This window comes from Halichoerus grypus, chromosome 10, assembly GCF_964656455.1.
Source record: "Halichoerus grypus chromosome 10, mHalGry1.hap1.1, whole genome shotgun sequence".
Taxonomy (NCBI): Eukaryota; Metazoa; Chordata; class Mammalia; order Carnivora; family Phocidae; genus Halichoerus; species Halichoerus grypus.
This window is the reverse complement of record NC_135721.1, coordinates 22,850,555-22,864,071: the sequence shown is the minus strand read 5'-3', so window position 1 is coordinate 22,864,071 and position 13,517 is coordinate 22,850,555. Positions and strand designations below refer to the sequence as shown.

The 13,517-nt window shown below is 54.6% G+C and overlaps 1 protein-coding gene across 9 annotated transcripts in view; it reads right to left on the bottom strand.

Annotated features, from left to right (window-relative positions):
• TOGARAM2 (TOG array regulator of axonemal microtubules 2) overlaps positions 1 to 13,517 on the bottom strand; it is a 60,602-nt gene that overhangs the window by 9,781 nt on the left and 37,304 nt on the right. For 7 of the 9 annotated variants that reach the window (XM_078056132.1, XM_078056130.1, XM_078056133.1 and 4 more), the window contains 8 exons: positions 12,458 to 12,611; positions 12,196 to 12,301; positions 11,121 to 11,356; positions 9,214 to 9,372; positions 5,225 to 5,342; positions 4,734 to 4,828; positions 2,991 to 3,183; positions 1,856 to 2,072 (listed from right to left, as the gene is read on the bottom strand). In XM_078056132.1, the coding sequence (XP_077912258.1) occupies positions 1,856 to 2,072; positions 2,991 to 3,183; positions 4,734 to 4,828; positions 5,225 to 5,342; positions 9,214 to 9,372; positions 11,121 to 11,356; positions 12,196 to 12,301; positions 12,458 to 12,611 (1,278 nt within the window). The remainder of the gene's footprint in view (positions 1 to 1,855; positions 2,073 to 2,990; positions 3,184 to 4,733; positions 4,829 to 5,224; positions 5,343 to 9,213; positions 9,373 to 11,120; positions 11,357 to 12,195; positions 12,302 to 12,457; positions 12,612 to 13,517) is intronic. The other 2 variants (XR_013441635.1, XM_078056137.1) reach the window with 1 other exon arrangement.

Below are 13,517 nucleotides of genomic sequence, written 5' to 3'. Positions count from 1 at the left end.
TAGAGACCCCTTACGCCTGCCTCCATTCTCCCCACATCAGATCCTCTGGCTGATGGGCCAGAGGGGGCATCGTCAGCCATTTCCAAGGAGACCCTGTCCCAGGAGGAAAGGACAACTCTAGGCATCTTCCTGGAAGTTGCAACCTGACTCAATGTGTGGTCAGATCACAAAAGCAGGCCAGCCCCAAGCCCCCTTTCCAGGATGGCCAGCCCAGGTGGGTACAGGAGGGCCCCAGGTAGAGAAGGCCTGAGTCCTGGGACAATGCGAGACACCAGATTCTGCAGCCCAAAGCTCCAGAGCTCCCGCGTGCTCTAGGAGGATGGTCCAGTGGCAGAAAGTGGAAACTCTAACACCCGGAGAGAAGGGTTAAAAGCGCCTCTCCCCTGACAAGGGTGCTTAGCCTCTTCAAATAGCTAAAGCCTATTTTGCTTGGTGCAGGTTTTCCCAATAAATCCAGGGCCCGCAGTGATTTACCAAGAGCCTTGGTTATTGGCAACAGCAATCTCACTTACCCAGAGCAGCACTGAGAACAAGCCGTAATTTAATGCTGGATTTATATTGTTTGTTCTACAGCAACAAACTCAGCAAATCATAAATTCCCTTTGAGATGAAGAGAGGAAATTGACAGTATTTATGAACTCGAAAGGCAGAGAAGGGCCTGACCAGGCCTTTGATTTGTAACTGAAACTGCTTCTGGAAGCTTCAGCCAAGGACACAGCTGCCGTCCAGCCCCAGGGAGCTGGGCTCCCGCAGGGTGTGGGCACTGGGAGGGGAGGGGTGCCTGGCGGTGTTTGCAGCCTCACCACAGGGATGCTCTGTGGGTCTTAAAGGCAGGACGTGGCTCTGTGCTCATCGGGACATACAGCAACAAGACCAACACAGGTGGTTCTCAGGTCACGAGCTTCCTTACATCGTGGCAAGAGTGGTTTGTGAAAACTCAGTGTTCCTCTGGTCTGGACATGACTACTCATGTGCTATGTCCCACACGCACCTGCACTTCGGTCTGTGTCCTAGACATGCCAAATATCACCTTCTAAGCATCTAAGAAAGGAATGAAGAGCAGAAGTGGATGCACCCAAAATCCCACCTAGGAATGTTGGAGAACTAAGATGTGTTAGTGCAAAGCACACAGGAACTGAGAAGCTCTCGCTGTTCCTGATGTGTCTCCCATAGCTCACTCCTTTTTCCCTTTTCATTCCACCGCCAACCCTCACTCCCTACTCCTCATCCAGATTCCTCCCACCCTGAGCCCTGGCCCCAAACAGTCTTCCTCAAAGGCAACTCTCACCCGTTCCATGCTCAAAAGCCAATGGGATCCCAGCCCCACTCCTATACCAGACAATCAAGGTGGCCCACCTGCCCGTCCACTTTGTCCTCTCCAGCAGGCTTGCTCTGCTCTCTCACTGCCATCCCCATACAAGCCACCCCCACTGCGATCATCACTACATCTAAAAACATTGCTGGCGACACTTCCAGCTTCTTCCTGGTAATCCAGACCTATTTTTCCTTCAGTGCCCTGTTGGCTCAATCACTGCGGTACTGTGTGACCCTGGATGAGTCATTTCTGTCACATGTACTCTGAGGAGGCAAGACTAGATCATCTACACATCTATCCTCCACACCTCCCATTTAGGACACTCGGGTGGATGTGACATGGGAAAGCCTGCCAACCAGGTCCTGGGCTGCCCACCCCTGTCCTACGCAGCCTTCGGGGAAACATCTGGCCTGAGAGCCCCCCAGTGCCCATCAGCACTCTGCTGATTCCCAGCAGGAAGGGTGAGCCCACCCTGGGGCGGGCTCAGGGATCGAGTCGGCTCCCTATCAGAGCCAAGCAGGGCTGAGGCAGGAGGCTCACCCAGATTCTCAATCATGGCATCCAGTGCAGTCACCGCAGCGGTGTAAATCCCCGAGTTCTTGGAGTTGAGGTTGTCTGCAACAGCAATGATGATGGAGAGCAGCATGGGGTGTAAGCTTTCTTTGAGGAGGGGGATCATCTTGGCAAGGGACTCCAGTGCCCACTGGTTCACTTTCTTGTTGGAATCCTGAAGCCTTGGGGTGAAAGCATCAAAGACCTATTGAGGGAACAGAAACCAAGAGCCCATGGGAACCCAGGCTGGGCAGGAAGCCCACAACCCAACCAACCACCCTTGGCAGGGATTCCTCCTGCCTCCCCGACAGGGTCATCCAACCTATGCCAGAACATTCTCAATGGTGAGGCGCTTACCTCCTCAAAAGGGGAGGAGGGCAAGAGGGGAAGAGCAACCACCTGTTGAGCACTCATTGCATGAAAGCATCTAGAGCATCTCATTAGGGGTACCCTGCCCTCTCATGGAATGATCTTAATCCATGAGGCACGCATTCCCATCCTTAGTTTACCATTCAAAACAAAGCCAAAACTGAGGCAGAAAGAGTTGAAGTGATTTGCCCAGATCACACAGCTAGTAAGGAACTTGGATGGATACCCAGGTCTGCTGACTCCGAGCCTGTGTCTTAACTACTGTGCAACACGGCTTGACCATCGGCAGCCTGGATCCTGGAAGAAGCAAGCATCTGCCCTGGTTTCCAGTCTGTGAAGGGCCTGTGCTGCTGGCTCCTAACCCACCCATCTACCCATCCTGGCCCAGTCGCCTGGCCAACCACATACTCTGCCCCCAACACATCATGTGCCTGGCTAGACCAGGAGTAGCCCTCAGCCGTGGGACCCTCTACCTCTACCCTCCTCGTCATAAATCCGCTAAAGGGATGAGAGATGCCCAGGACATCTCTGGGTGGTCCCAAGGTGCCTGGCAGGAGGCGGGGCCTTTGTCCCCCTCGGCTACTTCCGGGCAGCCTCACAGTGTTACCAAGGCAACCGGGTAGCAGGTGCTTTTCCGGCTCCCTTTACCCTGAGGCATCTGGCACCCTGTCCAACTTTGTCCTGAGGTTTCCAAATTGAAGTCGCACCCACAGGAGAGAGACGGGTGGGGGGGCAGGGCTGGGGCAGTGCTCACCTGGACCAGGTTGGCGGTGATAAGCTCTGGCTTGGCCTTGCAGTGCTCCAGGAGCCGCCCCACGCCTTCCATCCGGGACTGGTAGTCTTTGGCCTCCAGCAGCCGCGTCAGCTCCCGAAGATGCTCCGCCACCCCGAGGCCGCCGCGCACAGAGGAGCGAAGCCCCGCCAGCCAAGGGCCATTGGAGCTGAGCCTGTGTGGAAGGGACTTCTGACCTGGGCAGCCGCAGAGGACGGCTGCACCTCTTGTCCCATGCCCCGCCCGCAGACAGGTGAGACTGAGACAAGAGTGCTACCTGCAGCTTAGTCCACCCCCAGCGGCTTGAGGACACCGGCCCTGGAACTCTGGAAATCCTGTTTCCTCAGGGGAGAGCAATCAGGTGGCCTAGAGCCCCATCCTTTTGTCAGGGGACAGGTCTCTCTCTTCCTGCCTTTTTTTCTCTTTTCAGAAAACACGTGAAGGGGGGGGTTGCGGTATGGGAGTGAGAGGCGGGAGTCCACTGAAGGATGACTGCACATTTAAGCTAAGAGTGAGGCACGATCTCGCCAGGTGCCTTTATCCTGATCCCCGGTTGCCTCGGCCCTGCTCCTACTTCTCCAGTGACCAGGGAACTGTTAAGCCCTGTTCTCTTCCGCTGAGAGCACATGTCTATCGTAGCCTCTGGCCCAGTCCGGCCAGCGTGAGAGCAGTTCCATACAGGACTCCTACCCCCCACGCCCAGCTCAGAACCTGGCTCTTTGAGCTCATGCCCTACACGCAAGTCCCCTCTGACAGAGCCCAACATCACCCATGCTGTCATTCATTCCTACAGTCCGCGCAGTTTGCCCACTGAGTGCCTAGAGCTGTCGTCGGCACCGAGGACAGTGAGATGAGAGGCACGTTCTCTGCCTGAAGGAGCTCTCAGACCAATGGAGGCAGGTAAGCCAAGGGGCTGACAGAAGACCGAAGAACAGAGAGCAGAGTGTCAGAGAGAGCCTCGGGGGGGAGGTGACAGTAATGTGGGTCTTGAGGGACCCTGCAGAAGAGACAGGCAAGTTCTAGGAGCAGGTGTGTGGTGTGCAGCATAAGCAAAGGCACAGCAGGAGACAGGGCACGGCGGAGGGTGTCGGGCAGGGAGGACGAGCTGCTCTGGGTTGGCTGGGAGACCACGTGTGGGGGAGAGCAGGAAGCTAATCTCGAGCAGGTGATGGGGGCTTCCCTGGGCGCCTGCTAAGGAGTTCAGATGGGGTCCTCCCCGAGCACCAGAGAAGAATTTTGAGTTTCAGGCGCATCAGTGACCATAGAGTTTCTGCTTGGTTTCTGCTCCTCCCAGCACCCACCCTCCAGCCTCCCCACCCATTCCCTCGCATCTGCCTTTGCCCCAGCTCTGCCTCTAAACTCACCCCAGGCCGCCCTGATGGCGACAGGGTGAGCGGCTCGAAGTGGGTGGAGAAGCGCTGAGCTCGGGCAGACAGCCTGGCCAGCAACACGCCCCGCGCGGATAGTGGCATTGTACCCACCCCGCGGGACTGCAGAAACCAACCTCTCCTGGCCAGTGCTTCCGATCCCAGGATTTGGTCTCCCTGAGATTTGGGTGGGGGGACACCTGTTCTAAATTCACCCATGAGTGCTGCAGACCCAACTAGGTCTCCACCGTAGCCCAGATCCACACAGCCTCCCAGAGCCACCCCCGCCCAGGGCCAGTGGGCCATCTCCGTCGGCAGCCTTGGACGTGGAGCCCCAGAGAGACAAGAGCAGCCATACCCATCCTCGCTGGGCAGCCCGTTCTCACCCAGCACCAGACTCCTCGACACCTTGTGGCCCTTGGCAGATGGAAGTCCGTCGCTTTCTTCTATTCCCTTGAAAAAGGCACACAGAACATGAGCTGAAGGAGTGGCCCTCTGGGGAACTGCCAACCACTCCAGCCTAGACCATAGTGACAGGAATAACCCTTTCCACCTGGCAGAGCTTCTGAGGGCACAACTGAGCATTCCAGGCCACTGGTAGTTGGGGCAGGGGTCAAGATCCCCATTTAACAGGAGACAGTGTGGACGTGCCCAGGGTGGCTCAAGGCACGCTGGCAGAGAGGGGCAGAGCCAGGTCCGAGCACAGGGGAAGGAAATCACACTTATCCCACCTGGCAGGGGTTGTGGGTGAAATGGAATCTCTGGAATGCACACCTCACCCCCCTGCCCGGCTCAGCTCTGACCTCCCCTGCACCCCCCCACCCCCACCTGCTCAGGCCACCAACTCACCCTCTGCTTAATAGCTGCCATGACCTTCCGTAGGTCATGAGATGGGAGGCTCTGCTTCAGAAATGCATCAAACTTCGTATTCGACATCAAGATATTCACCATCTTGCGGCCATAAAACCTGCCACAGGAGAAAGAGAGGGATGAAGAAACAGCCATAGAAATGCATCATAAATCTGCTTTACAGATTTACAGAAGTTTTGTAATTGTAGTAAAAGAGTTTTTGATACTTTTTCTAATTAAGACAGTAATTGCTAATTAAGACAGTTAAAAACTAGATTCATAAAGGAATAAACATCATCCGTAGCCCCATTACCAAGAGAAAGCCACTATTAAATTTTGTCATATTTTCTTGTAGCCTTTTTGACACATATACATTTTTGTTGATACCAGAATGTATATACAACTTGCCTCTGGCTTTTTTCACTTCATCATTAATCATCTTCCCATGTCATCCTTTTTAGTGGATTCATAATATTCCATTGGATGACTATACCAAAATGTACTTAACTTCTTCTAGTATGAGGCATGTAGAAGTCTGAGGAAGGGTGCGGGGGGGGGGGCAGTCTGGAAGGAAGTGGTCAGCTCTACCTAGCGAACAGCAGTGGGTGGGGGAGGAAATCAAAGAGGGCTGCAGAGAAGAGGTGACGCTTAGATCGGGACTCAAAAGAGGAGTAGGAGTTCATAAGTGGGATGGGATCAGGGGGAAAGGGGGTGGAGGTGGGGGTCATTCCAGGGTCTGTAATACAATTTGACACGTTAACAGGTGTGTGGTTGGTAAACAGCAGGTAGGGCCTGGAGCGGGTATGGCCCAATTTCTGGAAACGTGAAGGAGCTGGGCTTTAAAGTGCAGACAACGGGAAGCTGTGGAATGACCAGATTTGCACTTTAGTGGAAAAGTCTCTGGCAGCAGTGTAGAGGACGCATCTCTGGTGGCAAGGCGGGGGGCCGGGAGACCTGTTAAGAGGCCACCATGGTAGTCCAGGCAAGAGACGATAAAGTCCTGAAATAAGGCTATAGAGTGGGAGGAGGAAGGGGCGGTCAGCCTTGGGACCTGTTAAGAAAGTGGAGACTGCAGGGCTTGGGAGCTGATCGGAGGTGGAGCAGGGAGCATCTGCAGTCATTATTTCCCTCAACCCAAGACTCCATTGATTATAAAATGCACCATTGATTTATTTTCCACCGAGGAAAAACAAAAATAGAAAGCACTGGCAATTTCCACTACCTTCAATGACACTGCCCCATGTGGGAAGGCAACACCTTCGTGTATTATCTCAGAAACAGAGGTAACGTTACTCGCGGGCAGTGCCCTTCCTTCCTTAGGCTGGGTAAACTACTTGGTGGTTGCCTGGTAAGGAAATGTGGAATTTGGGTTGTTCGTTCTATGACTGTTTGCATTCATATCTAATTTATGTCCCATCGCTCTAGTTCCATGCCTCTTCTCATACACTATAACTTTTCATTTCAGTGCCGAATAATAGTGTAATATTTCTGAGACATTTTAGGGAGCAGTTAAACTCAACAAGTCCCCACAGAGCATCCATGGTGACTTCTTAAAATAAATATAAAAGGCAACGAGCAAGGCTCCTAGTTTAATTCCTACAATGCACATTGTAATTCAAAGGTTTACACTATGAGCGATAATGCCCAAGTTTGAGAATGTGCAGAGAGTAAAACCCAAATCAAAATTGCTGCCTGGCCAGCAGCAACTGTGAGATGCCTCTGAGTGTAAGATATTAAAAGGTGGGGGAAATTGTGTGTCTTAGAATCAATGAAGTATGAAGGTGCCTATTCTGCATCTTAGATGACTCAGTAAATAATAGTGACTTTTTAGAGTAGAAGGAACACAGCCAGAGAAACAGGCTTGGGGAGAAGGCGATGGGTTCATTCAGGGAAACTCTGCACCGAAGATGACAGTGGGACATCTGGCAGTGGTGATGGGTCCTCTGGAGGCTTTAGAGGTAAAGCACTGATGCTCAGAGAAGGGGTAGCCTGGAGGGAGACCCTACGAAGCATCAGAGTTGCTGTGGCTGGAGCCACGGAAATGGTAACAGTACTCAGGGAAAGTCGTAAGAGGACAAGAATGAAGACACTCCTGCGGCCATCTACATCTGGAGGGCAGGCAGGTGGAGAGGCGGCCATAGAGGAAGAGGGGAACTAGGGAGTGTAGGGCCATGGACACCGGAAGCATAGGTGCCAAGAAGGAAAGTGGAGAGTCGTCAACGCCAGCAATGTGAGAGAGGTCAGAATGGAGGGCAACATTCCAGCTGGAGAGACATTAGATCTGGATGTCCATCCCCCTCCCAACAACTAAGAACAAATCAAGCAGAACCTTCTAGTTCCCCACCAATGTTCCTCATTTCAGTAAATGACACTATCATTTACCCAATTGTTCAGCTTAAAAACCCAAGCATCATCTTTGATTTCTCTTTGAAAGCCTCACCACCCACATCCTGTTGGCTCTGCCTTCAAAAGCCACCCCACTCCAGCTCTCCCCTCCCCTCTGCTAGCCTCCAGCGCCTCTGGCTGGGACCGGGGAGTAGCCATCTGTCTGGTGTCCCTCCTCCATCCCGGCCCCCTCCCCTACTATCAATCCTCTAATGAGCCGCCAGAAAGATTAAAAAAAAAAAAATCAAGAAGACAGCGAGCATTTAAAGACACACAAACTCTAGTAACCAGGGGCGAAAAGCACTCAGAAATAATAATGAGCTGGCACTTTTACCCAGTAGATCAATAAAAATTAGAACTCCAGATACTGCAAGGTCGTGAGGATGTAGGCACTGGCCCCGCAGGAGGGAAGCGGAGGGGCGCGGCGTGCTCAAGATCTCCCCACGATGCTCGGGCGGCTTAGGTGGACACATGCCCCTGACCACCGTCCCGCCCCCGGGGAATACTCCCAGACATTCGCCCTGGGCTCCACCAGGGAGCACATGTGAGGCTGTTCCCTGGAGCACCGCTGCAGTGGGGAGGGCGCGCCCTCGTCCGCACGAAAGCACAGAAGGCAAGGGGACATGCCCTGTGGAGGCGCACCGGATGTGGTGTGGTCTCCAGATCTGGCCACAATGTCCCGGGGACTGAGGAGTGTGACTAACTGGACCCTAACCGTAGCTTTCCAAGACCGCTAATCAGGTTCTATCACTCTCCTGCTTTACACCGTCGAATATCTCCTCACACTCCTACTAAAGCTCCTCCGGTGGCTTCCGGTCACACCCCAGCCGGAATCCTGCCTCCTGACCGCTGCCCGAGGGGCCCTCATCCGCCTCATCGCCCGTCCGCCCTGCCCCACGCCCCGGGGTGCCATGCAGCCCAGCCTTCCTCTTCCCAGAGTACTGAGCATACTCCCATCCGGGGGGGCCTTTGTAATTTCCGTTGCTGGCACACTCACACCCCGGACCCCCAATGAGTTGGCTCCTGCTGGCCCATCAGTTCTCAACTCCAATGTCACTCTTCCAAAAGATCTCCCCCGACTCTCCATCAAAGGAGCCGCCACCCCATTCTCTACCATGGTGCTTTTCTCTCTGTACCCCTTATCTCTATCTGAAGTGACCATAATAATTTATTTGTTTATTATAACAAATAAACAAACAAATAACCAACTAGGGGTGAGCTCCAGGATAGCAGAGGCCTAATTCTTCTTATTCACTGCCCTGTCCATAATAACGAAGAGTGATCTGCTCACTATCCTTGAAAAGAATGAATGGCCTTTCAGAGGGTGGAGCTGGGGTGGGTCAGGAACAGGGGGAGAGCAGTGGCGAGAGAGGGAGAACTAGAGGCGGGCAGTGCTGGCCATTCCTCCAGGCCTGGCTATGCCGGCGGAGAGAGATGGACGGAGGCCACAAGGCAAGGACACAGCTGGTGTGTCTGTCTGACCATCCCTCCCATGGCCCCAGGGAAGCTGAGCTGTGCGGGCCAGGGCCCTTAGGGCTGGCTGGTTGCCTTATCTGCCCTGGGCTGGCCGGCTAGGCAGACCCCAGCCCCTGGCCCTGCATCACCTGGTGTCCTGGTTGGAGTCCTGGGCCAGTCTCACCAGGTTGTGCACCAGCATCTCTGTGCTGTCCCTGGTGCCCGAGAGAAGTTTCTCGGCGCCTATCTGCTCCAGGACGGCTGAGAGGTGCTCGGCAGTGCATTTCCGGACTGAGGGGTTTCGGTGGCTGAAAAAAAATACAATCCCAGTCAAGGGGCAGACAAGGAATGGGGTGTGGGGTCCCCAGACTGCCGCACATGGACCTACAGTTGTGCCTCCATGTTTCATGCCGTGATGGGCTCTGCAATCTCTCATATGGGCTACAGGGAATCTTCAAGAAAAGAGGAGTCACATCATGATCATAGAACCCAGGATGACAATGGTAACGACGGGAGAAGGAAGAAGGAGCGCCTACAGCCACGCGGTGCTCCGCACACACACACAGGTGCTCACCACCTCTGTGCCTTCCTGAGCCCGTGTTTGCCTTCCCCACCTTTTCTCCACCTAGAAAGACCCTACCCAATCCCTGTCTCCTTCTCTGCCCTCCCCACCCCCCTTGGCAGAATGTTCCCTGGGGCTAGCGCTGTCCTGGTCCCCTGTGGCTCCCCAGCCAGGCGAGGAGCTCCCGGGGAGCTGGCACCCAGCTTCCTTCCCCCCAGTGGAATCCTGTGCCCCGCTGGTGCCTGGCACATGCCCACACTTAGTGGGAGCTAACTGCACGTTTGTCCAAGTGAGCTGAGACAGGAGGGAGGGACAGGGGATCCATGGGTAATTTGGTAACCCTAACAGGGGAAACCCATCAGAATGTCACTTGTTTCTTTTTCACTTTTTCAAACAGGGCCTGTGTGCCCACAGTTCATTAGACACCTGACCCTGCTTCTTGCAACAATGATCAATTGCCTCAGCTTGTACTTAGCACAGCCTCAGAGCCAGGCACCCTGCTAAACACCCCTCATCTATTATCTGTTCGACTCCATAAGCCACTATTAGCATCATTTTGCAGATGAGGAAGCTGAGAAAAGGGAGGAATCCAGAAAAAAGGACAAATAACATCTCCCAAGTTAGTGGCAGCCACAGTGAGCTCTCAGTGAATGTTACAGTAAAGGCAGGCATGGTTCTGAGCGCTCTTTCATGAATCCATTCATTTACTCCTCACACTTTGAAGAGGTATGCACCATTATTATTCCCATTTTACAGATGAGGAAACTGAGCACAGAGAAGTGAAGTTACAATCCAGGATGTGAACCCAGGCAACGTGACTCCGGAGCCCCTCACTCTTCCTACCCGGCTGTGGTGCGGCTAGCAAAGGCCTGCCCGCGGCTACCACACACCCTGGGGGCTTCCCAGAAGCCCCTGCATCTGTGTTACAAGTGGCTCTGGGGCTGAGAGTCGTTTGGCCCTGTGGGAGAGAGGGTTTGGGAAATGGTTTTGGTTTTGCTTTAGTTTGGGTTTTTGAATAAGGTGAAAGCAAATCTGGCTGCAGAAAGGCTCCCTTGGGAGGCAAGCACCTTCCTCCTCCCCAGGAAAAGGCCAAGAGGTATGAGCTAGAATGAGATTGTGTGCCTTGCTCTGCTCACAGCCTTGATTTCATCAGAAAGAACGCCCATCCCCTGGGAGAGGCACACGGGCCGCAGGCTGGCTCTCAGTCCGGTCTCCGGATGTTACCACGGACACTCTGAACTCCCCAGCCTTGAACAGAACACAGTAGCTCTCCCCTTGCAGCTGAGGCTCGGGGCTACCCTGAGCTCGTCTCGTTATCCCCAGCCTGACCCAAGTAAGGTGGGAGAGAAGCGCACCAGGAAGCAGGGGTCTTCCTCCTCCCCCGGCTACATGTGTGGGGCACCTGCTGCATTTGGCTGCTCCTCTCCCATCTCCAGACCTCTCCCCTAGCCTTACCTTCCCAACCCACCCCTCCGACAACGAGCCACCACGTACTAGATGCCCGCCGAGGTGAGGGCCACCAGGGAGCGGGCGGGGGTCACATTCTCCACCATGGCCCCCAGGGAGCGGTGGGCGGCTCTCTGAATGAACTCGCTGGTGTTCCCCATCTTCTGGAGCAGGCTGCGGGTAATCCCCTCAGCCTCCTGGTCCATGTTCTTCTTCAAGGCCCGGAAAAGGGCTCCCAGGGTGCTGATGGCCAGGCGGGACACTTTGGAGCGGAGGTTGGTGACCTAGGAGAGAGATGGGACAGGGAGCCTCCAGGACTGCTGGACCCTGCCAAGGGTTCCAGAACATACGAAGTATGGGGCACAGCCCCACCCTCTCCTGCCACCACCACCCTTCCTGCAGGCCTAGGCCTGGCCAGGCTGGAAACGAAAACCACGCAATAGCTCTGGACAAAACAGCCCCATTTAAAAAAAATGCTATTATTGTTATCATCATAGTTACTAATTCCACCTGAAATTTAAAATTTGAACATCTGAAATTTGTGCAACACTTAGTCTTCTAAGTACTTTTACAAAGAATGTTCAATTTAGTCTTCACAAGCCCGCCCCCCCCCAACATCACCCCCACCACTGGAATAGTCTATTCCCAAGAAGGGACCTGGCCTCCACATGTGATAAGATGCATCTCTTTGCCTCTCTGGGCCCGGCCTAGGCCCCCACCCCAGCCCCAGCCCCAGGGGAGAAAATCCTTGGGAAATGTTACAACTTCCCTGAAGCTGGAGATCTAGCCCAGAACACTCCAGCCCCTCGCTGGGCATCTGAGTACAGAGGACAGCACAGGGCTGGGACAAACAGGCATACAGGACTCTGGTTGTTTCAGTGCCCAGAGATTAGAAACAAAGAAAACCCAGGCCCCAGTTTTCCAATCTGAAACATGGGCGGCTACCTCCCACCTCTGTGGCTGAGGGCTAAGAAATAAGCAGGGGATGCCACGTTCCAGGGAGCCATGGCCTCTCCGTGGCTGCCATGTGACCCACACTGAGCAGTGGCACCAGGGAAGGGGGACTGCCTGCTCTGCAGGGTGGGGACAATGCACAGGACACAGGCTGTCTAGGTGGCCTCACCTCCCCCGTCACAGCCAAGGACACGTCGTGTAGCCTCCCAGCAAGGACATCTGAATGACAGACCGCCAGGCGCTGGACACTCAGCAGGCCCTTCTCCTTCATCTGCCTGAGAAGTGAGTTCCAGGCCCGTCACAGGCAGGTGGGGAGGGAGGAGCCCTGCTCCCCATGCAGATCAGGGGCACCCCCCACCCACCCCCACCACCACCCCTCTCCTGCCGCAGGGGAGGCGGGCAGCTGGGGTCAGGAGAAGGGGTCCCCTCACCAGTTGCTGCTCTCCAGGCACTGGAGGGCATCCATCAGCCCCAGCTCAGGGTTCGAGAAAGGCCTCAACTCCTTAAAGGTTTTAGGATCGAATTCTTCCTCCTCTTCTTCCCATTCGGGAGACCCCAAGGTAAGCACCGCAGGTAATGAATTGGCTGCCCTCACAGAAAAGGAAAGGAACATGGCACATTTCAGCAGGAAGACCCAGACCTGGCCTAACATGAGGTGTGCTCAGAGATGGAACTGGCCGGGGCTGGGAGGGCAGGATTTGTGAGTCCTCCTCCCCGCCCCGGGAGACGCAGACACCTCCAAAAGTGGTGTCTAGCTTTCGTTGGCCTTTTCCACCCCAGCCCTGCCATCCTGATGGTTCTAAACAAGCCAGCCTGTGATACTCTGCTTGATGTCATGTGACAAAGCCCACCATGCCGGTGACTCACCCCCAACCCTGCCCTATCTGTGGTTGGGTGAGGCTCATAAGTCTGCAAGGAGGGAGCCCCTACTCACACTGGTGGTGTTCTAACCTCATCCCCATCCAGGAGACTGTGTTATCAGCTTCTCCTCTTCCCCCCACTCTCCACCCTTTGTGAAGTTGCCCAGGGGCAAGGCAGGGAAGTGGCCCAAAGGACAAAACAGGGGACAGTGAAAGCTCAAAGGAGACAATGCAGCTAACGGGGGCCCATGTGGTCAAGATGTGGCAGGGACTGCCAATAAGCAGGGATGTTGTTTAAAACTCAGGTCATGTTTTCTAGGATCCCCTTCCTTAGGGACGGATGCTAGAATCATAAAATCCTAGCAGAACAAGAAGGCAGCTTAGCCATCTACCTGCTCCAATCCCCGAAACACATCACCGGGGCCTCAGAGGCACGGAAGGGCGGGGGTCCCCACCCACAGTCCCTTAGCGTCTCCATCAGCGGAGCCATGACAAGAGGGTCTCCTCTGAACCCAGAGCTCACACTGCCACACCTCGCTTCCTGGCTACTTCTCTTCAGAGGCTCATCTCCACCAGCATGATTGTCAAGATGGCGCACCCAGGAGGTCCTAGGCAAATCTGAGTTGGCAGG